The 23,852-nt window shown below is 45.1% G+C and overlaps 2 protein-coding genes across 5 annotated transcripts in view; one reads left to right on the top strand and one right to left on the bottom strand.

Moving 5' to 3' along the window:
• KCMF1 (potassium channel modulatory factor 1) overlaps positions 1–23,852 on the bottom strand; it is a 237,995-nt gene that overhangs the window by 30,032 nt on the left and 184,111 nt on the right. For 2 of the 3 annotated variants that reach the window (XM_068168632.1, XM_068168631.1), the window contains exon 4: positions 1,083–1,184. In XM_068168632.1, the coding sequence (XP_068024733.1) occupies positions 1,083–1,184 (102 nt within the window). Of the gene's footprint in view, positions 1–1,082; positions 1,185–22,187; positions 22,281–23,852 lie in introns of all 3 variants that reach the window. The other variant, XM_068168630.1, reaches the window with a different exon arrangement.
• LOC137456957 (endogenous retrovirus group V member 2 Env polyprotein-like) lies at positions 2,984–10,777 on the top strand. Of its 2 annotated transcripts, none has more exons than XM_068168635.1 (2): positions 2,984–3,619; positions 8,900–10,777. In XM_068168635.1, the coding sequence occupies exon 2, from the start codon at positions 9,038–9,040 to the stop codon at positions 10,352–10,354; it is 1,317 nt and encodes a 438-aa protein (XP_068024736.1). In that variant the 5' UTR covers positions 2,984–3,619; positions 8,900–9,037; the 3' UTR covers positions 10,355–10,777. The 2 variants fall into 2 exon arrangements, with proteins under 2 accessions (XP_068024736.1, XP_068024735.1); XM_068168634.1 differs by having other exon boundaries at positions 2,984–4,655.

The following is a 23,852-nucleotide window of genomic DNA, read 5'->3' as shown; positions in this document are numbered from 1 at the left end:
CTTTTGCCTGCTGCCTCTGCACCTCCTCAGAGAAAGACTGGTTTTGTATTATTTTTTTTCTGTCCCACTCCCATCCATTCGTGTTCCTTGCCCTTGTGAACCTTGTTTTTCCCTGTTATTGTTATATATATATATAATTTGGAGGAAAAAAAATTATTTGCCTTTCTACTTCCAAGCTGACTCCAGATTGTTGCTTAGTGGATTTGCTCCTTACCCCTTTTTTTTCCCTCCTCTCCCTGTTTGGAGGGAGGAGGTGGGGGGGGAGTGGGGAAGAGATTCTCAGCCTTTTCCCATTTGAGCTTTTAACTCTCAGCTAAGGCTCAAACCACTACAACCAATTAAAAGCTATCTGACATCACTGATGTGGAAGGCAGAAGAAAAGCTCCAGAAGCATGAATTCTAGGTATTTTGCACAGCAAAAAGACACATTACTATTCCCAAGATCAAATAATGCAAAATAAAAGAGTACTTAAAGTATGAAAAACCTGACACTTTAAGCTGTTCAGTGGATGAGAATAGTTATATGAGTACAATGAAAGACAGCCCTAATACCGAGGAACTCTCCTGATAGATCTCCTAGTTATATCTTTTAAAAAGTCAATAAATAACAGGCTGAAACTACCCTATTGCAATACACTGATAAAACTGATCAAACAATGTCAAAGTATTCTCCAACACATTTGCTTTTGGTGAAATGTACTGCTTTCAGTCTTGCAATTATCTATAATATGCTATTGCATCTGGATTGTTGCTTTCCCATACACAAAATGCCATTAGAAATAATAATCAAGAAGGGCAAATAAAAATTTCAATACAGAAAGAATCAGCTGGGAGTCAAAACCATTTTTAACAGGTTTTGCTATCTAGAATAACACAAAAACATATACTCACACTGTCAAGCTACACCTAAAGACAGTCTGATAGATGTAAACATATATACATGTAAAAAATGCAGACATACAGATCCCCTATAACTAAACACCAATCCTAAACAATATGCAAAACTGATGCAGCCACTTGACTACCAAAATCAAAACACCTACAGCTATCATAAGAAACAGTCTCAACTTCAGAAAGGATATTAAATCTCTAGGAGCTCTGTGTTCCAGTGTAAGATGAGCTGCAAAGTCATCTGTGACATGATTAGGATCCCCTCCAGGCAATGCTGCACATATTGGACAGATCTGAAACAACAAAGTGAGAAAAAACCCAAACACAATCAACTTTACACAAATCATAAAATACAATTCAGATTGGATCACTTGACATGGATTCTTATACTTTAAATACCACATTCCAATCCTATACCTAAACAGCCCCAGGTTTAAAACACTGAATGTGTTCATATGCACCTGTTAATTTTAGTATCGTAACAGAATAGAATAGAACAGAATAGAATAATAACAAAACCAACAACAACAGTAATAATAATAACAATAATAATAATAATAATAATAATAATAATAATAATAATAATAATAATAATAATAATAACAACAAACAACCAAGTTGGAAGAGACCTTCAAGATCATCCCATCCAACCCATCACCAATCCAACCCACCTAAACAACTAAACCATGGCACCAAGCACCCAATCAAGTCTCCTCCTGAACACCTCCAATGATGGTGACTCCACCACCTCCCCAGGCAGCCCATTCCAATGGCCAATCACTCTCTCTGTATAGAACTTCTTCCTAACATCCAACCTAATCGTCCCCTGGTGCAGCCTGAGACTGTGTCCTCTTGTTCTGGTACTGGCTGCCGGGGAGAAGAGACCAACATCCGCCTGTCTACAACCTCCCTTCAGGTAGTTGTAGAGAGCAAGAAGGTCACCCCTGAGTCTCCTCTTCTCCAGGCTAAGCAATCCCAGCTCCCTCAGCCTCTCCTCATAGGGCTTGTGTTCCAAACCCCTCACCAACTTTGTTGCCCTTCTCTGGACACGTTCCCGTAGGTCAACATCTTTCCAAAATTGAGGGGCCCAGAACTGGACACAGTACTTGAGGTGTGGCCTAACCAGTGCAGTGTACAGGGGCAGAATGACCTCCCTGCTCCTGCTGGCCACACTGTTCCTGATGCAGGACAGGATGCCATTGGCCTTCTTGGCTGCCTGGCCACACTGCTAGGTCATGTTCAGCTAGCTGTCAACCAGTACCCCCAGGTCCCTTTCTGCCTGGCTGCTCCTCAGCCACTCTGGCCCCAGCCTGTACCTCTGCATGGGGCTGTTGTGGCCAAAGTGCAGCACCCAGCACATGTACTTGTTGAATGCCATCATGTTGGTCTCTGCCCATCAGTCCAGCCTGTCAAGGTCCCACTGCAGAGCCCTTCTACCGTCTAACAGATCCACACCTGCCCCCAATTTGATGTCAAATTTACTGATGATGGACTCAATGTCCTCATCCAGATCATCAATAAAGATGTTAAAGAGCATGGGGCCCAGCACGGATCCTTGGGGCACACCACTACTGACTGGCTGCCAGCTGGATGTGGCACCATTCACCATAGCTCAGCCCTCCAGCCAGTTCCTAACCCATCGCAGTGTGCTCCTGTCCAAGCCATGGGCTGACAGCTTGGCCAGGAGTTTGCTATGGGGGACGGTGTCAAAGGCCTTGCTGAAGTCCAGGTAGACCACATCCACAGCCTGCCCCACATCCACCAGGCAGGTCACCAGATCATAGAAGGAGATCAGGTTGGTCAGGCTGGACCTGCCCTTCCTAAATCCATGCTGGCTGGGCCTGATCCCTTGGCCATCCTGTAAGTGCTGTGTGATTGCACTCAGGATGACCTGTTCCATGATCTTGCCTGGCACTGAGGTCAGGCTGACAGGCCTATAATTCCCTGGCTCATCCAACCGGCCCTTCTTATGGATGGGCACCACGTTGGCCAGCTTCCAGTCATCTGGGACCACTCCAGTGAGCCAGGAATGCTGAAAAATGATGGAGAGTGGCTTGGCCAGCTCATCTGCCAGCTCTCTCAGCACTGATGAACAGAAAAGTCTCATTAACAGAATAACAGAGTTGATAAGAATTTTCTGCTTGTTAGCTGAAATGCTGGAATGCAGGGAGGGGGAGAGGGGTTGGCAGACAGCCTTTGGATAGATAAGGAATAGCAGGATTTTTCAGTGATTTACTTCTGTTAGTCTTGGACAAGATGATCTTTTGTATAAGATAAAAGACACCTACATGATATGTATACTTCTGCTCTTTTAGATAGATAAGCTTTGTATAGATAGGAAGCATCTGGATAGATAAGCTTTGTATAGATAGGAAGCATCTGGATAGATAAGCTTTGTATAGATAGGAAGCATCTGGACCCCTGTCATTATAGACAGATAACTTTTTGTATAAAAGCTTGCCCAAAACTCTCTGAAGGTACACAGGTCTTTTGAAATGATTCTACCTGTGTCAGGCGCGCCAGAATAGAAGCATAATACAAGAAACTTACTGAGTCTCTTGTGTGTCATTCTCTAAGTCAATTTGGCGACCGCGGCAGGACGACTCTGTTTGGCTGCAGGACCTGCTGAGGAGCCGGACCTCTCAGGGCCCGCCGAGAAATTCTCGAGGAGAGCTCCGCTGCTCATCAGATCGCTGCAGGAACAGACAAGACTGCCAGCACAGAGAAGGTATGCTTCTATGAAAGGGGTAGCTCCGTAAGTCGCGAGGGGACGCCCTGCGCGGGAGAGAGGCATTTATTGCACCCCTAGGTAAAAGAGCTCTTGGGTTGGGACCAGGGGGGTCCCAAAGGTAACTATAGGCATTGTTTATGTATCATGAACATTGTCTGTAGTGTGGGACCAGGGGGGTCCCAAAGGGAATTATTAGTACCGTTTAAGTGTGCGAGGGGCCAAGAGGGTCCCTAAAGAACATAAAGTACGAGAGGTTTTGAATGTGTGGCTGAGTGTGTGTGGCCAATAACTGTGTGCTAAGGACCGGTCATTATTGTTGTAGTTGTATTTGTATTTGTTTTGTGTTCTGTGTGCTGTAAAAAGAAAGTACTGTGTTGTATTGTGTAAAATGGGAGGGAGACAAAGTAGTGAGATCCCAAGACATAGCCCACTTGGTTGTATACTTGCCCACTGGGGGGAAATTGGAGGACCCCCAGGAGGGTCAACAAATCAAAAGACTCTAATTAAATTTTGTACCCGGTGGTGGCCATTATATAAATTAGATGGTGGAGAGAAATGGCCTGTAAATGGGAGTCTGGAGTATGATACTTTACTGCAATTGATGTTGTTTTTAAGAAGAGAAAAGAGATGGGATGAGACAATATATGCTGATATGTTTTTCTATCTCCGAGAGCATCCGGAGTTTCAAAGGGACTGTGGTGTTAGAGCTCCCTCAGATCCAATGGTTTTGGCCCTTGAAAAAGAAAACAAGGCCAAGAATAAGAGGCAGACACAGTTGAAAAGGTGTTGCTCTGCGTGTAGTATAGGGCAGAGGTGTCTTAAACTTGAGGAAATAAAAGACCTGCCTGAATTTTATCAATCTCCAGGAAAATTGCAAGAGGTAGTGACAGAGAGTTCGGAAAATAATGTCGGAGGTTTTGGGAGTGGCAGCAATTCAGATAGTGATACTGGAGTCAGTTCCCAGAGCTATGCTCAGGGAAGCCCAGTGGCAAGAAGGACCCGAGGACAGCAAGCAAATGCCCCGGCTTCCCAGGTACTCATTCAAGCCCCCCTGCGACAAGCAGTAGGGCCTGAGGGGGACCCAGTCTGGATTAAGGTGCCTTTTACAAGTCATGATTTGGATAGTTGGAGAGAAACGGCTAAAAATTATCGTAATGATCCCACAGGGACAGCTACACATTTTCGATTCATGGTTAGGCAGCACAATCCAGACTGGGACGATATCCAGTTATTATTAGAACAAATGACTGAAACAGAGAAACAATTAATTGAAAAACATGGATTGGAGCTTGCAACAGAAAGAATTCAAACCCGGGGAGGGGGGGCAAACATTGGAGATGTATTTCCACTCCAAAATCCGGAATGGAATACAAACAATGCGCTGCAAAGGACTAGATTGGAGGAATACCGGGAGTTTGTAGCCAGGGGAATAGAAAAAGCCATTCCGAAAGCAATTAACTGGTCTGTGTTATACTCAGTCAGACAAGGACCTGGTGAATCACCCTCAGAATTCTTGGATAAGCTGAGGGAAGTAATGAGGAAAAACACCTCTCTTGACCCCGGATCAGAAGTAGGTATACAACAACTGGTATCCCTATTTATTGGCCAATCTGCTAGTGATATCAGAAAGAAGCTGCAAAAGTTGTCACCCCCGCAGGGAAGGGATTTAGAGGCACTTTTGGATGTAGCATGGAGAGTATTTTCTAACAGGGAAGAAGAAAGTAGGAGAAAAGAGAAGAGAATGTTGGTAGCAGCGTTGCAGGAAAGTAAGAAGACTAAAGGGACTAATAGAGTGCGGTTGGAAAAGGATCAGTGTGTGATTTGTAGAAAGAAGGGACACTGGAAAAGAGAATGTCCAGAGAGGAAAAAGAAAAACAGAATACAGGCACAACTAGAAGAGGATGATTAGGGAGGACCGGAGGAGACTATAAATACCCTAGCAGATCCTCTGGTTATAATGAAGCTAGGGGAACAAGAAAATAAACTGGAATTCCTAGTTGACACAGGAGCAACCTTTTCAGTCTTAAATCAAGCACTGCTGCCTCTGGATGAGAGCTATGTTTCTGTGGTAGGGGCTACAGGTCAAACTGAGAAGGCATATTTTTTTAAACCTCTTAAATATAAATATGGTAAAACTTGGGGCTTACATAAGTTTTTATATATGCCAAATGCCCCAAAGTCATTGCTGGGGAGGGATTTGTTGGAAGCATTGGGAGCTGAAATTAAATTTAATAAGGGGAAGGTAGAATTCAGAGTAAGGGAGGAACAGTTGGTTGAGGTTTTAAGTCTTGCATTAATGAGCCCTCAACAAGAGAAAAACGGAATAAAAGAAAGCATAAAAGATCAAGTATATCCTGGGGTTTGGGACACTGAGCAGCCTGGAAGGGCCAAAAATGCCCTACCTGTGATAATAGATCTTAAGCCTGGAGCTCAACCTGTTAGATTAAAACAATATCCTTTAAGGAAAGAAGATAGGGAAGGAGTTTTGCCTATTGTAGAAAAATTCTTAAAGTATGGGCTGCTAACAGAGTGTGAATCAGCTTACAATACTCCAATTTTACCTGTAAGGAAAGCAGCTGGAGGGTATCGGTTAGTGCAGGACCTAAGGGCTATAAATAAAATAACAAAGGATATCCATCCTGTGGTGGCAAACCCATATACCCTCTTGACTCAATTGAGAACAGAATTAGAATGGTTTACCGTCTTGGATCTAAAGGATGCCTTTTTCTGTTTACCCCTGGCCCCTGAGAGCCAGCCACTGTTTGCCTTTGAATGGGAGAACCCAGAAACTAACCGAAAGTGTCAATTAACTTGGACAGTCTTGCCCCAAGGATTTAAGAACAGCCCTACTGTCTTTGGAAATCAGCTCGCAAAAGAATTAGAGAAGTGGAACAGGCCAGAAGGCAATGGAGCTCTGCTACAGTATGTAGATGACATCCTGCTGGCCACCCAGACCAGAGCGGAATGTGAAAGCTGGACTGTGAGTATGCTGAATTTCCTGGGACTTCATGGGTACCGAGTTTCCCCGCAGAAGGCCCAAATAGTACAGCAGCAAGTAACCTACTTGGGATATGAATTAACAGCAGGACAACGAGTGCTGGGCCCTGAAAGAAAGGAGGCCATCTGTTCTATTCCACTTCCAAACACAGTAAAGGCACTCCGAACCTTTTTGGGAATGACAGGGTGGTGCCGGTTGTGGATTTATAATTATGGCCTGCTTGTGAAACCCCTCTATGAATTATTGAAAGAGACTGATAAGGACTTGCAATGGAATGGAGAAGCTGAACAAGCTTTCCGTACCTTAAAGAAGGAATTGATGAGGGCACCAGCACTAGGCCTACCTGATGTCACTAAACCTTTTTTATTGTATTCCCATGAAAGCCAAGGGATAGCACTCGGAGTCCTAGCACAAACCTTAGGACCCTACCGAAGGGCGGTGGCATACCTCTCTAAACAACTGGATGAGGTAAGCAAGGGATGGCCAGGATGCCTGAGGGCTGTGGCAGCAGTTGCAATTAACATTCAAGAGTCTCGAAAGTTCACAATGGGGCAGAAGATCACAGTCCTAGTATCACACACCATCTCTGCTGTTCTAGAAGCCAAGGGAGGACACTGGCTGTCTCCACAACGATTTCTTAAATACCAAGCCATCCTAGTAGAGCAGGATGATGTAGAAATTAAAGTTGCTAACTTTGTCAATCCAGCCTCTTTCCTCCAGGGTGGTGATGGAGAACCAGTTATTCACGATTGTTTGGAAACAATTGAGGCCACTTATTCCAGCAGACCTGACCTGAAGGAAGAACCCCTAGAAAAGGCAGACCATAACTGGTACACTGATGGAAGCAGTTTTGTGATCCAGGGAGAAAGAAAAGCTGGGTACGCTGTAACTACAGGAGAAGAGGTAATCGAGGCAGAAGCCCTACCAAGTAACACCTCCGCTCAAAAGGCAGAGATAATAGCACTGACCAGAGCTCTTGAGCTTTCCCGAGGGAAAAGTGCAAACATATGGACTGACTCCAAGTATGCCTTTGGGGTGGTACATGCCCATGGAGCCATTTGGAAAGAAAGAGGACTGTTGACATCTCAAGGAAAAGGTATTAAACATGCAGAAGAAATACTGAGGCTGCTAGAAGCAGTGCAGAAGCCAAGCAAAGTCGCCATAATGCACTGCAAAGCACACCAAAAAGGGAATACTGGTCAAGAAAGAGGCAACAGACTGGCAGATGAAACAGCTAAAAGGGTGGCCAGGGAGGGGAGAAAGGTGTCAGAGTTTGTTTTGATCCCAGATGGTAAACTGTCAATTGAGCAAAAAGAGCCAGAACCTGTGTATAGCACAGAGGATCAGAAATTAATTAAAGACCTTTTGGGGAATAGGACAGGAAAGGGCTGGGCCAGGACACTGGATGGGAGATTAATCATTCCCACGAACCTTCTCTGGGCTTTTGTTCAGATGGAACATGCAAAGACTCACTGGGGAGCAGAAGCCCTGTATCGAAAATTGGTTCAGGAGTGTATAGCACGGAAATTATACACCACGGTCGAACAGGTAACCCGGCAATGTGAGGTGTGTCTTAAGGCTAACCCCAAAGTAAGAAGAGGAGTTAGACTGGGACAAATTAGCAGAGGAAATTATCCAGGACAACAATGGCAAATTGATTTTACTGAGCTCCCAAGAAAGGGGGGATACAGGTACCTGTTGGTACTCACTGACACCTTCTCTGGTTGGCCAGAAGCATTTCCCTGTCGCACAAACAAAGCATGGGAGATTACTAAGGCAGTGTTACAAGAAATAATACCTCGTTTTGGGGTACCTGCTGCTATTTCCTCAGACAGGGGACCTCATTTTGTGGCCAAGGTGGTACAACAGGTGAGCAAAATTTTAGGGATTGATTGGCAACTCCACACCCCCTACAATCCACATTCGAGTGGGCAAGTGGAGAAAATGAACCATTTAATCAAAAACCAGATAGTAAAAATTGGACAGGAAGCAAACCTTCCTTGGCCACAAGCATTACCAATTGCCCTGTTGCGAATTCGAACTAAGCAAAGAATAAAGGAAGGGTTGAGCCCATTTGAAATCCTGTTTGGAAGACCTTATGTAGTAGGAACTATGGACCCTTCTGAACCAGGGCAATTTAGAGAGGAAATGTTGAACAAGTATGTTCAGCAAATTTATAAGAACCTGAGCATTGTTAACAAACAGGTGATTGGAACCAACGTGAGAGGGTTAGACAGACCAGTCCATGATGTGGAACCTGGAGATTATGTCTATGTCAGATCTCTTTCAGAAAACCCTCTGGAGCCCAAGTGGACCGGACCATATCAGGTGTTATTGACATCCTTCACAGCCATCAAAATCAAGGAACAAGCTGCTTGGATTCACCACACCAGAGTCAAGAAGACTTCAGCAAGAGAATGGAAACTCGAATCTCAGGGACCCCTGAAGCTCAAGCTGTATCGATAATCGTGATTTGTTTGTTGATTAATACTATTGAAGGATGGGAAGGCAATATGTACTTAAATGTTAGTCAAGAATTGGCTTTGCAAACTAATCTTTCTAACTGTTGGATATGCACTGAACTTCCTCGAGGCCAAATGAGGACCCCTTTATTTGGGGTAGCCTCAATGAATTGGACATGGGGGCCGTCAGACTGGGTGACTACATCTGATAGTAACTTCCACAATTGTCAGCATGGGAAAGATAGCTCAGAAAGGTTGGGTCCAAAGTTTGACTTATTAATTGTAGATCCTTCACGAACCCTTTTTGTAGAAAGTAATGAAAGTAGTGAAAATAAGGTAGGATGGCGAAATTTAACAGGGTTGGGCTGCAGCTGGAATTACTCTTCCCCTGGAGAAGTCTCAGGTGCCAATCCATGGGTTCAGGGAAATGGCTGTACCTCTTCTAAAGAAAGCAGGCTGGATGTTGTAGGGGCTGGTGTCGCCCTATTAAGTCAAATTAGTTGCTTACTCCCTTATGGATATTGGTGGTTATGTGGGGATGGGCATGCCAGAAAAAGCTTACCCCCAAAATGGACAGGAGTTTGCACTGCAGGCTACTTAACCCCACAAATCACTGTCCATCATGAGATCCTGCCTAGAGGATATTGGAGAACTCTTTGGAGAAGACACAGAAGGACAGCAAATCCCCTTGTCAGATACAATACTGGATATCACAGTTTTGTTCGAGCATTGTTCCCTGCATTAGGCGTTGCACAACTTGAAAAAGCAATAGTAAATATATCAGCTACAATGGAAGTCATTGCTAATTCAGCAGCTGATGCAGTGCAGAATCTGCAGGTGGAAGTTAAGTCTGTGAGCAGTGTGTCACTACAAAACAGGCTGGCTTTGGATATTATTACAGCTGAAATGGGAGGGGTGTGTACCCTGATAAACACCACTTGTTGCACCTATGTAGATAGATCAGGACAAATTAAAACTGATGTACAAAATATATGGGAACAGGGGAAAGTATTACATGAGGTAAGCAAGGATGATACATCATATGGATTATCAGACCTCTGGGAAGAGTTAACCTCATGGATGCCCAATATACGCTGGCTTAAACAGTTGTTGCTGGGAATTGTAATGATTGTTTTATTAATAATATTACTGCTAGTTTTGATTGAGATAATTATGTGTACTGGAAAGAGTAGTGTAGAATCCTACCATAAGTATAAAAATTATACACTCAGGCATGAGCTGGAAACAGGACATTATTTTAAGAAAATATAGTATAGGAATATACTCTTGGCTGTAAGAAAGGGGGGAATTGATGAACAGAAAAGTCTCATTAACAGAATAACAGAGTTGATAAGAATTTTCTGCTTGTTAGCTGAAATGCTGGAATGCAGGGAGGGGGAGAGGGGTTGGCAGACAGCCTTTGGATAGATAAGGAATAGCAGGATTTTTCAGTGATTTACTTCTGTTAGTCTTGGACAAGATGATCTTTTGTATAAGATAAAAGACACCTACATGATATGTATACTTCTGCTCTTTTAGATAGATAAGCTTTGTATAGATAGGAAGCATCTGGATAGATAAGCTTTGTATAGATAGGAAGCATCTGGATAGATAAGCTTTGTATAGATAGGAAGCATCTGGACCCCTGTCATTATAGACAGATAACTTTTTGTATAAAAGCTTGCCCAAAACTCTCTGAAGGTACACAGGTCTTTTGAAATGATTCTACCTGTGTCAGGCGCGCCAGAATAGAAGCATAATACAAGAAACTTACTGAGTCTCTTGTGTGTCATTCTCTAAGTCAGCACCCTAGGATGGATCCCATCTGGTCCCATGGACTTGTGGGGATCCAAGCGGCTGAGCAGATCTCTGACTGCCTCCTCCTGGAACAGAGACAACCTATGCTGCTCCCTGGCTCCATCTGCCAGCTCTGGAGGCCAGCTGTCTGGAAGACATTCTGTCCTGCTAGTAAAAGTTGAGGCAAAGAAGGTGTTAAGTATCTCTGCCTTTTCCTCATCCTTTGTTACAACGTTCCCCTCCGTGTCCACCAAGGAGTGGAGGTTGTCCTTGCCCTTCCTCTTGCTATTAGTGTATTTATAGAAGGACTTTTTTTGTCCTTCACAGCAGAGGCCAGGCTAAGCTCCAAATGTGCTTTTGCCTCCCTCATTTTCTTCCAAGACCTAGCAACATCCTTAAATTTTTCATGGGTTGCCTCCCCTCTCTTCCAAAGATGATACACCCTCTCTTTTTTCCCTTAGTTCTTTTAGAAGTTCATTGCCCATCCAGGCTGGCCGTCTGCCCTGGCAGCTCATCTTCCGGCACACTGGCACAGCCTGTCCCTGCGCCTTCAACTGACGCACTGAATTTAGGGAGTAGAACCTCAAGCAATGCCCAGCTGATAGAAGGAAATGTTTTAGCCCTTGTAGGCCACAGATCTTGGGGAAAACTGCAACTGTATAGAGAGAAAAAAGCCTTTAGCTGATTACCAACGGCCATTGTGACTCAGGAAGCCACACAACCGCCTGAGAATAAGAGCTGGTAAACATTGCAAGAGAGTCTTTTGTCTTCTCTCTGAACTTAGATAAGAGATGCTTGATCGTTTGCCTTTTGTCGAACACCTGTCTGAAGCCTTGTCCAGGGATGTGTGTTCCCTGGTATTTTCTCGGCAGCCAATCACGAATCTGTAACTGTCGGATGGACACATCTAATTACCAATCACGAGTTGCATTTGATTATGTTAGCCTATATAAAGAAAAGACTTTGTACAATAAAGTAGACACTTTGCTTGCGTCAAGCTTTGTCTCCATCTCTCAGTCACGGTAAGATGGTGACTCCGATGTGATGGAGTTGATGAATCGCTAAGCTGCGACCTGCCATGACGTCCCACGGAACTTTGAATGAGCTGCTGAAAGGAAGCAGGAGCTGGCCTGAACATAACCCTCCCGCTGCGACGAGAGGTGAGCCGTGGGAAACTAAATATGGGGAATCAAGCGACTTCCTCAGAAAGAGATGTTTATGAACTATTGCAGAAACTCCTTAAAAAGCATGGCAAAGCTATTTATGGCCATGATCTTAAGGTGCTGCTGAAGTGGGTACAAGCGAAAATCCTGACAGTTACACCATCTAGTGTGTGAGAAACTGGTTATAATATTTGGCTTTCGCAAGGGGAATTGCTGGGGACCGGGCGGGCCCCATCGTTGTGCCTGGATCGTTGGGCTGATGGGTCTGTATTGTCTGGGGTATTGGGAGAGAAAGGTGAGGCACCAACAGGTCTAAAGACTGGCCAGGTCAAGGGTGCAGGTTTTGTCTGTCCTGATGGGGAGGGGTGGGAGCGTGTTGGGGAATATATGAATATGTACGCTTTAATATATTAATATGTATGTTTGCCGTCTATATCAGTTCACCTCATGTTGTTAGGGTGCGCCTCTAGCAAACTCGCTATGCGCCCAGCGCTGTGTTGCCTTTATTTTATAATAAACTGGTTATAAATTTTCAACAGTGAGTTCATTTCTCACAATTTGGTGACCCCGACGTGATTACCCTGCCTGCGACGGCTTTCAGGACCCTTCAGAAGGGGGGGCGCCCCCGCCGATTTCGGCGGCCCAGAAGGAGGACCCTGGAAGCCTCTCTGAACACGGGTAGGTGATCCAGCTGACATTATAAGATAAAGGCAAGGGAAGGAGCTCCCAGAACTAGCCTGTAATTCTAGTGCACAAAGACCCGGGCAAGAAAAGGACTGTAAGTATTGTCCGGTTGGGCGGGTATTGAGGTCAGTGAGTGTGCGTGTATGCGTGAGACGTGGACTGGACAGTCCGGATTCACGAAGTGATAGTGGAGTTCTTATAACTGTGTTTCCAAGCACCCGCGAGGGACTTGGCCAGTGAAGGGATGAAGCGGTTGGTGATGGAATGCGTGGACCTCGGAAAATGGGGCAAGGGTCAGGTGTAGACCAGCCCCGGGAAACATTGGAGCAACAAGGGTACCCAGGGATATACCCCCAGACAGTCCTCTGGGGTTGCGTGTTGGAAGCACAATACGCAGGATAAGGATAAGGCAAAAGGGTAATGGAGGAAGGGCCTAGAGAGAAAAGTAGATTGTGGGAGAGATCTTAAGGGTTTAAGCTTAGTTAGATCGGCTCTGGGCGGGCCTGGAGCCGGGGCCATTAGGGTAGGGGGCTGCACGTAAAGCAGCCGGAGCTGCAAGCCAGTGTTTGCACCAGCACCTGCGGTAGTGCGGCGGGCAGAGCAGGAGCTGTTGCGGGGAGAGCTGTAGTGGCTGAGCTGTGCCCACCAGGGACTGGTAAAGGATCAGGCCCAGGAGGTGGCCAGGCTCGGGTTGGAGAAGGAGGGTTATTCGTGTTACCAAGGTTCCTAGAGGGGGTGTGGAGAGAGAGTTTTAGAGGCAAAAGGGGAAAGGTTTAAAGTCCCGGTAGCTAAGGATGTTAAATTGGAGACTGAAGGTGGATAGTTGTTTGTTTTAGCGAAGAATTGGTGGGTGTGATGTATGGAGAAATAATTCGTGTCAATCAGGGTGCATAGGATCCAGGCCGTTCGGTGAGTTTTGCCTGGGTAGGGGTCCTGGCTACGGGGTGCTGGAATTTCACTGTGGATGAGGATTCTGGCTGGTAGTCAGGTGGTCTTCACAGCCCTGGAGGATTCGGGCTGTGAAGGGGCAGCGTTGTTTCTACGGTCTGGGGGCTGTGGAGAGTGGTCGTCTGTAGGGATCGGGCGACCAGCGCTGCGTCCCGGTTTTCGGCGTCCCGGTGGTGAGGGGCCCGGTTTCGGGGTTTTGGTATCCTGCGGCCCGGTTTCTGGAGGGGCCGGGGCCGTGGGGGCCCGCATCGCGGTGGCGGGTTTGGCGTCCTGGTTTCCGGGGTTCCGTCGGTGGGGGACCCGGGTTCAGGAGTTATTAGTATCCTGCGGTCGGTTCCTTAGTGGGACTTGAACTGTGGGGGCCCGTGGTGCGGTCACGCTCGCGGGTTTGGCGTCCTGGTTTCCGGGGTTCCGGCGGTGGGGGACCCGGGTTCAGGAGTTATCCTGCGGTCGGTTCCTTAGGGGACTTGAACTGTGGGGGCCCGTGGCGCGGTCACGCTCGCGGGTCTGACGTTCCGGTTTCTAGGGGGGGACCTCGGTTTGAGGGACCTGCTTCGGGAAGGTTTTTTCCGTGGTTTCAGGTCTCCGCAGGAGGGCAGGGACCTGGGCTGCGGCGGGTGAGGTTTTTTTTGCGGTTTGACTTTGCAGGAGATCGGCACAGTGAGGGGGGGTCGGTCGTTCGCAGGGAGCGGGCTAGTGGCTCGGAGCTGGCGCTTCAACTGCCGCCGCTCAGTTTTGACCCCCGGGCAGAGATTAGTGATCAGGAGAATGGGACAAAAAGCAAGTCATCAGAACTCCCTCCCATTCCCATCTCAGAGAGCGCCTTAGGGATCATATTATAGTATTGGGATGATGAGTTGAGAAAAGGGAGCCAAGCTTTGAAAAATGTTTTAGTAGGGAAGAAGCTGAATATGCTGCTGTTTGGATTAGGGCTTCACGCCCTACCCCTGTTCCCGTATTTAAGGACAAAGACAAGGAAAAGGCAGACAGGCTGGTGTGAGAATTATGGGAGAGGTAAAATCAGAGTGGGGGGGCCACCAAGAAATCAGAAGTGGCCTAATCAAGATCCTCAGTGGGACCATCAACAGCTTCAGGGGAGACAGAACATGGGACAAGGAATTGAAGAAGCTGTGCCCAGAAATTTTGATAAAGCCTATAGTGAGTATCAGAGGAAGCCGCCTATGGAGTGGATGGTAAGATTAAAGAGAAGTTTGCAGCTCTATTCTGGAATAGATCCCAGTTCTGCAGCTGGGGTGATACTTCTTAAGATGCAGTTTGTGGCAAAACCATAGGCAGATATTAGAAATTGGAAAAGATTGAGTATTGGCAAGACAGAGGTTTAGACGTGAACCTCAGAAGATGTTTGTAAGGAGGGATGAAGAGAAATAAGGCAAAAGCTAGAATGTTGTTAACTGCTGTAAGGGTACTGGTGATTATGGATAGAGAAAAAAAGAAAAGAGGTAAAAGTCTTATATGATAAATTAGCCCTCAATAGTAATATTAAATGGAGTCCAGAAGATGATGAGTGATTGGATAAATAAAAAGAATGTTGATTGAAATTTGCCTGATCATTTGATCTTTTTGTACATCTATATGGGGTGTTGACCCAGGACTGGACTGGAAGTAAAAATCCTGTAGGGCATTGTTCCAAGTTACTAGATTCTGTAAGTAGGTGAGGGCCAATTTGCTTATCAGTGGCCTTTATTAGTAGAGGAGGCCCAGAAAGCAGCTTTTTGTTTTGTTCTGGTCTCAGATCCCACCTTTGGGATTCCTGATGTATATGGGATTGAAGCTGGGGGTAAAGTGTTAATAACAACTTGGAAAGGAGAGTCACTAATTCCCCCCCGGGAAGGATCTTTTCTTGGTTTTGTTAACAACAGATACAGCTGTTCATACTGCAGAACAAGGGTGGACACATGCTTCGTGAGTAAAAGGACCACTTCAGGAACACCTCTGGTCTGAAGGCTCTGGAACTAGCGCGACAAACCCACCTTTTGAAACATCTGAATCTGCATTGCACGAAAATACCAAGGATTTCATTCTGTGTATAAAAGATCCTGGGACTTGATGTCATTGGGGATGGGTAAAGTGTAATAGTAATGGTATTTTTCTGCTGCACTACAATGATGTGCTGAGAGTGTGTGTATAAATGTATGCTGTTGTAGTTATAATTTGAAGTGATTAGGACAGAGGATTCATCTGTGTTCTTTGTGTTAAAGTACCAGAAACTGTCTTCAGCTAGTGGGACCACAGAGACTGCAATACAGACAGCCAACATGCAACCAGAGTTAAAGGACTGGTGGATCCATCCACTGAATGGACCGTGGTACCCCAAATGGAGGATATGAGGATCAGAATAGGAGTGGTAATGGTCCTTGCCTGAAAACATCACAAACTAGAAAAGTAAAAGAGGAAGTATTTTCAGGCAAGGAACATCAGTTGTTATCGCATTCCCTTTACCAGGAAGTTGAAATTGGGAATCCTTTTGCTTGTTGTAGAATTGTTGCTAAATTAGGTTATTATGGCTCAAGCCAAATGTAGTAAAAAGAAAGGGGAGGGATTGTGAGAAACTGGTTATAATATTTGGCTTTCGCAAGGGGAATTGCTGGGGACCGGGCGGGCCCCATCGTTGTGCCTGGATCGTTGGGCTGATGGGTCTGTATTGTCTGGGGTATTGGGAGAGAAAGGTGAGGCACCAACAGGTCTAAAGACTGGCCAGGTCAAGGGTGCAGGTTTTGTCTGTCCTGATGGGGAGGGGTGGGAGCGTGTTGGGGAATATATGAATATGTACGCTTTAATATATTAATATGTATGTTTGCCGTCTATATCAGTTCACCTCATGTTGTTAGGGTGCGCCTCTAGCAAACTCGCTATGCGCCCAGCGCTGTGTTGCCTTTATTTTATAATAAACTGGTTATAAATTTTCAACAGTGAGTTCATTTCTCACAAGTGTGTTTACGTGTAAAATTTGGAATCGGGGGAGGGTGAAGTTATGGGATGCTGCTACAACAGGGAACACTGAAGCTCAGCGCTTGCTTCCCTTTTGGTGGATCACATTTGAGAGGCTTAAAGCGCAAGAAGAGAAAGCAATATTGGGAGTCAGTACAGAGCTCGGGATGGCAACGAAAGTAAGCGAAATTGCTACGTCTTCCTCTACAGCGTGGAAATTAGTTAAAGAATCTTTAGAACAACTAGCAGAAGATCCTAAGGCAACTTCAGCAGTAATTAACAGCACTTTGCTAAGACCTCCTGCAACCTTGGAGCTGCAGACGCTAAGCCTAACAGCAACAGCAGCCCGCTACTCCCCTGCCACTGGACCCCCCCAACGCTGAGTCTTGAAAGTTCTCCAACGTGTTTTGATTGTGGACAGAAGGGACATTCTATGTTAAAAGATCACAACTCAGTTTTGAGACTATGTTAAGAAAGGAAATTAAGATCGGAGAAGGTGACAAGGCAGTGACTTTTGCTCTGCCCAAACAGCCACAGAAAGAGAACAAAAAGGACAGCAGGAGACAACAATTAAGCTCAAATCACTGCTGTTACTACCTATTGATAAAGCCCTGCCTTCGAGGAAAAGCTACATTGGGCTGTGAATTCGACGGCGACCCCCCCCTTCTACCCCTGTGTGCCTACGGTGGCTTTGCTGAGACAGCCACCCTTTCCCCCCCTCCTTTTCTTTCTGATAAGACTCTAGTTTATGAAAGTTGTGTTCTGATTTAAAGCATCAGTACTAATTTCATTATTACTGATTGTAATGTGCTTTATAGATTTGTTATTTTGATGTTAAGTTTTACCAGTAAGCATAATGAATAGTGAGTATTTAGTATTTATAAGTATTTAGTAATTATTGTAAGGTATAGGTATTTAGTAATGAGTTCAAATTTTAAGTCTTTCTTTTGGTTCGAACCTTCTTGTCTTTGTTTTTTGTGTGTGCCTAGGCATTTCAAAGGAGCTCCATGTAATATAGTTAAGAATTGTACTAAATAAGGTTTTAATTTTAGAAAGTGTTCTTTAGTTAATGTAACAACTTTATTTCTTTTTAGACATTGATTTGATGGATTAATTTTAACATAGTTCTTTAAGTTTTTAAGGATTTTTGGTATTAGCATAACTTAAGGGTTTGTTATAGGTTTATTATAGAATGAAATTTTTTAGTGCTTTCTGTGTATTCATAATAGCTTTAAGGATTATATATATATATTTAAAAAAAAAAAAAAAAAAGGAAGGCATATTTTATAACTAAGGTTTTAGTGATACCAGCAATGCAGTATTGCAATCATCTCAACAACAGCACAAGAATCAAGAAGATGAAAAAACAGCATTTCCCATGAAGCTGGAAATCACCAGAACTACCTAACACTGACCACAATGACTGTTATAATAATCTGAGACCAAAAGCAACAATGAGAAGAATGTACCAAAAAACATCTGAATTAAGACTGAATATTATGGTTGCTTATTTACTGTGTGATTTGAGAAAATGTTCACATGGATTTATATGTTAACTCACCAGTTTGTCGTAATTTTAAATAGTTACAGGAAAAGTCAAAATCAATTATAGCACAAAATACATGTTCATTTTAGGTTATAAAAACAAAAGAGGGAAATTCAGGTATTATGTTGCAAGAAAGAATGGTTGAAGCATGTTGTATTCTACAATTTTAATTTTATATGTAATTATAAATGTGATTTAACAAAATTTAGAGAGGATGTAAGAATTATGGAAGTTTTAGCTAGGAGAAATTTGAAAGAAAAAGAAACAGCATTAGGCCAACGGTGAGCATCAATAGGACCCAGTACCTTTCCTTAGCAAAAACAAAACATCAACAGATCAGTATTATTAGGATGAATAAAAATGCATTATTGTGTTATGTTCAATTTTATATTGGTCAGAACCATCAATATTCAGGATGCCATCTCTGAACCAGCCAAGGAGCCTTTTCACTCTTGCTGTTTGCCTGCCAGTATTTTCTTTATTTATGGAGATGGAGTCTGGCCAGATCTATCTTCATGGATCAAGGAGAATCTTGCTAAAATTAAACAATTTATGATTTTTTGACCATCTTAGAAAAGTAAAGATGTAACACACCTCTAGAGCAGGTTGTAAAAGACAGTGCTGAAGATTAGGTTTGTTGTGTTTTGCTTTATGTCTGGCTACTGCCTCTCCTGATAATCTTTTTTCTACTTGCCTTATGGGATAGCATTTGTATAACTGGCCAGTCCCATCATCCTTTTTATGCTTATGTAGCTTTCTTAAAACAATCATTTATGCTTTTGTTGCTTTACTCTTTTTGTTACTTTTGTTACTTTGTATATTGCAATGCTTACAATGCTTTCTTGATCGTTCTCTTAAGAAGGTTCTTGTTGTGAAACAGAAAGGGGGAAATGATGCACTGAATTTAGGGAGTAGAACCTCAAGCAATGCCCAGCTGATAGAAGGAAATGTTTTAGCCCTTGTAGGCCACAGACCTTGGGAAAAACTGCAACTGTATGGAGAGAAAAAAGCCTTTAGCTGATTACCAACGGCCATTGTGACTCAGGAAGCCACACAACCGCCTGAGAATAAGAGCTGGTAAACATTGCAAGAGAGTCTTTTGTCTTCTCTCTGAACTTAGATAAGAGATGCTTGATCGTTTGCCTTTTGTCGAACACCTGTCTGAAGCCTTGTCCAGGGATGTGTGTTCCCTGGTATTTTCTCGGCAGCCAATCACGAATCTGTAACTGTCGGATGGACACATTTAATTGCCAATCACTAGTTGCTTTTGATTATGTTAGCCTATAGAAAGAAAAGACTTTGTACAATAAAGTAGACACTTTGCTTGCATCAAGCTTTGTCTCCATCTCTCAATTGCGGTATTCAACAGTTCTTCCTTGAAGCAGGCCCAGCTCTCCTGGATCCCTTTGTTTTTAAGGGCTGTTTCCAAAGGAACCTTCTGAGTTAGTTCCTTGAGTAATCTGAAGTCTGCCCTCCGGCAGTGCAGAGTGGAGGTCTTCTTGCTGCCCCTCTTAGATTGACTGCATACTGAAAATTCAATTATCTCATGGTCGCTGCCCCTCTTAGATTGACTGCATACTGAAAATTCAATTATCTTGTGGTTGCTGCCCTTAAACACCCTCGGACCACCACATCACCCACCAGCCCTTTCCTATTGGTGAAGAGGAGGTCAAGCATAGCCTTACCCCTGGTAGGCTCTCGCAGTACCTGGGATAAGAAGCTGTCCTCCATGCACTCTAAGAACCCCCTAGACTGCCTCCTCTCTGCTGTGTTGAATAGAATAGAATAGAATAGAATAGAATAAACCAGGTTGGAAGAGACCTTCAAGATCATCGCGTCCAACCTCCCAACTGTAATAGGAAAGTAAACTCAGCACATTTTAAATGTCTATCAAGAATAGAATAGAATAGAACAGAATAGACCAGGTTGGAAGAGGCCTTCAAGATCATCGCGTTCAACCTATCATCCAACACCACCCAACCAACGAAACTATGCAACCAAGCACCCCATCAAGTCTCCTCCTGAACACCTTCAGCAATGGCGACTCCACCACCTCCCCGGGCAGCCCATTCCAATGGGTAATCATTCTCTCTGTGTAAAACTTCCTCCTGACCTCCAGCCTGAACCTCCCCTGTTACAGCCTGAGACTGTGTCCTCTTGTTCTGGTACTGGCTGCCTGGGAGAAGAGGCCAACCTCTGCCTGTCTACAACCTCCCTTCAGGTAGTTGTAGAGAGCAATAAGGTCACCCCTGAGTCTCCTCCTCTCCAGGCTAAGCAGCCCCAGCTCCCTCAGTCTCTCCTCATAGGGCTTGTGTTCCAAGCCCCTCACTAACTTTGTTGCCCTTCTCTGGACTCGTTCCAGCAAGTCAACATCCTTCCTAAACTGAGGGGCCCAGAACTGGACACAGTACTCGAGGTGTGGCCTAACCAGTGCAGTGTACAGGGGCAGAATGACCTCCCTGCTCCTGCTGGCCACACTGTTCTTAATGCAGATCCCAGCAGATCCCAGCAGATATCAGGCAGGTTGAAGTCACCCATGAGAACAAGGTCTGGTGATCTTGAGACAGCCTTAAGCTGCCTATAAAATGATTGGTGGTCTATAACAGACTCCAACCAGGATGTCAGCCCTGTTGGCCTTCCCTCTAATTTTCACCCACAAGCACTCAATCTGATCGTCCCTAATCTCCATCTCAATGGCATCTAGTGCCTCCCTGATGTACAGGGCCACCCCTCCACCCCTTCTTCCTCGCCTGTCTCTCCTGAAGATCCTGTAGCCATCAATTGCAGCGCTCCAGTCATGTGAGTCGTCCCACCACGTCTCTGTGATGGCAACTACATCATAACTTTCCTGCTGTAACAAGGCTTCCGGCTCCTCTTGTTTGTTGCCCATGCTTCGTGCATTTGTGTACATGCACTTCAGCTGGGCTGCTGGTTTCACCCCTGACTCTAGCTTACCACCCTCAGACTCCTGTCTGGGGGGACTGGTTTCAGCCCCTTCCCCCTTCAAATCTAGTTTAAAGCCCTATCTATGAGACCTGCCAATTCCCTTCCTACAATCCTTTTCCCTTTGAGGGATAGGCCATTCTCATATACTGTGACCTTTCCCCTCCTCTGGGACAGATGTACTCCATCTGTTGCCAGGTGACCTGGGTGCAGTAGAAAGTTCTCCAAGATCAAAAACCCCAAAATTCTTTTGACTGCACCATCCTCTAAGCCACTTGTTGACTATAGCTGCTGACCTCTTCCTTCTGGTATTCCCTCCTGTAACTAAGGGTATTGATGAGAAAATTATTTGTGCCCCTGACCCCTCAACCAGTTCTCCCAGGGCCCTGAAGTCATCCTTGATAGCCCTGGGAGCTCTGGTTGCAACATCATAATTCCCTAACTGCATAACTATTAAGGGATAGTAATCGGAGTGCTGCACCAGACTAGGCAGCCTTCTGGTAATATCTCTAACTTGAATTCCTGCGAGGCAGCAAACTTCCCTGTGAGAATGGTCTGGCCAACATATGGGGCCTTCTGTTCCCCTCAGGAGGGAATTACCAATAACAATTACCCTCCTGTTTTTGAGGGAACAAGTCCTGATGCCAGGGGACGGCTGTTTAACCTTAGGCTGTTTTGCCTTAGGGAAAATCCGAGATGGTGTGTCCTTCGGCATCAGGATCACCTCACCCTCGACCTCCAATGCCCAATATTTGTTTTCCAAGGGCAGTGGGGAAGGTGAGGGGAGGCAAGGAGATTTTACTTTTCGTCTTTTGAGAGCAACCTTCGTCCATTCCCCTCTGCTTTTTGGATAACCAGCCTCTGCTGGGGGAGCCTGCAGAGTCTGCTTACTCTGGTTCATCTCCCTTCTACATTCCCTTACAGCTCTAAGTCTATCAACCTCATACTTCAGTTTGGCCACGAGGTTAAGCAGATAGTTGAACTGCTCACACCTAATGCAGGAGTTGTCCCCACTACCCTGCATCTCAAGTGCCAGGCTCCAGCACTCTCTGAAGCCAGATACCTGGACACCTACCTGCTTATGTTCCACCCCAGTCTCAGTCGACACTGATTTGTTGAAGGAATTATTGCTACGAGTGACAACCATTCCTATCCCTGGCCACAGGACCTACTGGACAAAAAATTAGAAAAAGTGTGGCAGTGCGTGCAGCCGAGTGAGAGCACGGGAGACCTTCCTGCTGAAATGCAGCCCCCTCAAGCCCTGGCTGGGGTTTTAAATTTGCTGCTGGTGACGTAACAGTCACGAGCAGCAGGCACGTGAGAAGACGGCTATGCCAATCCTTGCCGAGTGTCCTGGGATTGCCGGGTTCCTGCTGCTCCCGTAGCCTGAAAAGGAAAGTAGTGAGGTGCCCTCCGAGGCTGTTGGTCTTGGTGCGTTCCTGAGAGAGCTTCCTGCTGAAATGCAAGCCTGTGCAAGCCCCGGCTTTAAAATTTCAAAATCCTATCTGCAATGTTTCGTCTAACTTTTCTTTATATGCCAATTCCAGCACAGACAGTAGGTGTGGTTACACAGGATTACTGCTTGTATGTGCCTGCATATGACATTTTTAAGTTCATTTACTGATCTTTGAATCACCAAGCAATTTCTCATTCATTTCACCAGAGAAATGTAGGAAAGAGAATGAAACCAGATGTAAATAATTAAAATGCCACCAATGAGATAACATGCAGATTTGGCAGACAAGATAAACTCCTTATTCCTACCAAGTATTTTGGGAGACGACATTAGTTTGGGTTTTTTCCTTGTGATGGGTTGAAGCAGACCCCCTCCCCACCACAGGCAAAAATAACGACTCAGACAAACGGATTGCAAAAGTGATGGAAAGTTTAAATGGAAAGCGGTGAATGTTTACAGAAAGCCAGAAATGAAATGACAAAGAAAGATCCCAAAAGCATACCCAGAAACATCCCATCCCCACCTGAGGGTACACCCAAGATCCCCAGGGCTCCTTCTTCCCCCCCTTCCCACTCCACTGCTAGGCTAGTCTCAGCTGGCCAGATCTGAGACTGCCCATCCCCCAAGGCTGAGAGACATCTCCCCCAGTTACCAGGTGCCGGCGAGGGAAGAAAGAGAAAGTGCCAGACCCCGTACTGGATCTTATAGTGGTGCAGGGAATTAGGGGATGAAAATACCGGGTTTCCTGTGTCCACCACTCTGGGCTGGACTTTTGGACACAAGAAGTACACCTTGTATAAACACAGCAGAGGGCACCCAGCCCAAACTGCTACATTCCTTAAATCTAAATATACATTTAAAAGAAGTCACAGAATCACAGAATGTTAGGGGTTGTAAGGGATCACAAAAGATCATTTAGTCCAAACCCCTTGCCAGAGCAGGATCACCTATACCAGGTCACACAGGAATGCATCCAGGTAGGTTTTGAATGTCTCCCAAGAAGTAGACTCCACAACCTTTCTGGGCAGCCTGTTCCAGTGCTCTGTCACCCCCATGGTGAAAAAGTTTTTCCTTATGTTTATGTGGAACCGCCTATGCTCCCATTGCCACTTGTCCTATCATTGGACATGACTGAGAAGAGCCTGGCTCCATCCTCCTGACACTCACCCTTTACATATTTATAAACATTAATGAGGTCACCCCTCAGTCTCCTCTTATCCAAGCTAAAGAGACTCATCTCCCTCAGCCTTTCCTCATACAAGAGGTGTTCCACTCCCTTAATCA

The sequence above is a fragment of the Melanerpes formicivorus genome, unplaced genomic scaffold (assembly GCF_026170545.1).
Source record: "Melanerpes formicivorus ecotype bairdi unplaced genomic scaffold, bMelFor1.0.p_v2 SCAF_145, whole genome shotgun sequence".
Lineage (NCBI taxonomy): Eukaryota > Metazoa > Chordata > Aves > Piciformes > Picidae > Melanerpes > Melanerpes formicivorus.
The sequence above is the reverse complement of the archived record's forward strand: the minus strand, read 5'-3'. Positions and strand labels throughout refer to the sequence as shown.

Excerpts from the sequence above, each read along its gene's own strand:
- LOC137456957 (XM_068168634.1), top strand. The coding sequence starts at position 4,011 with ATGGGAGGGAGACAAAGTAGTGAGATCCCAAGACATAGCCCACTTGGT. Across the intron at positions 4,656-8,899 it reads CAAATGCCCCGGCTTCCCAG|ATCTCTTTCAGAAAACCCTC; the intron begins GTACTCATTCAA and ends TGTCTATGTCAG.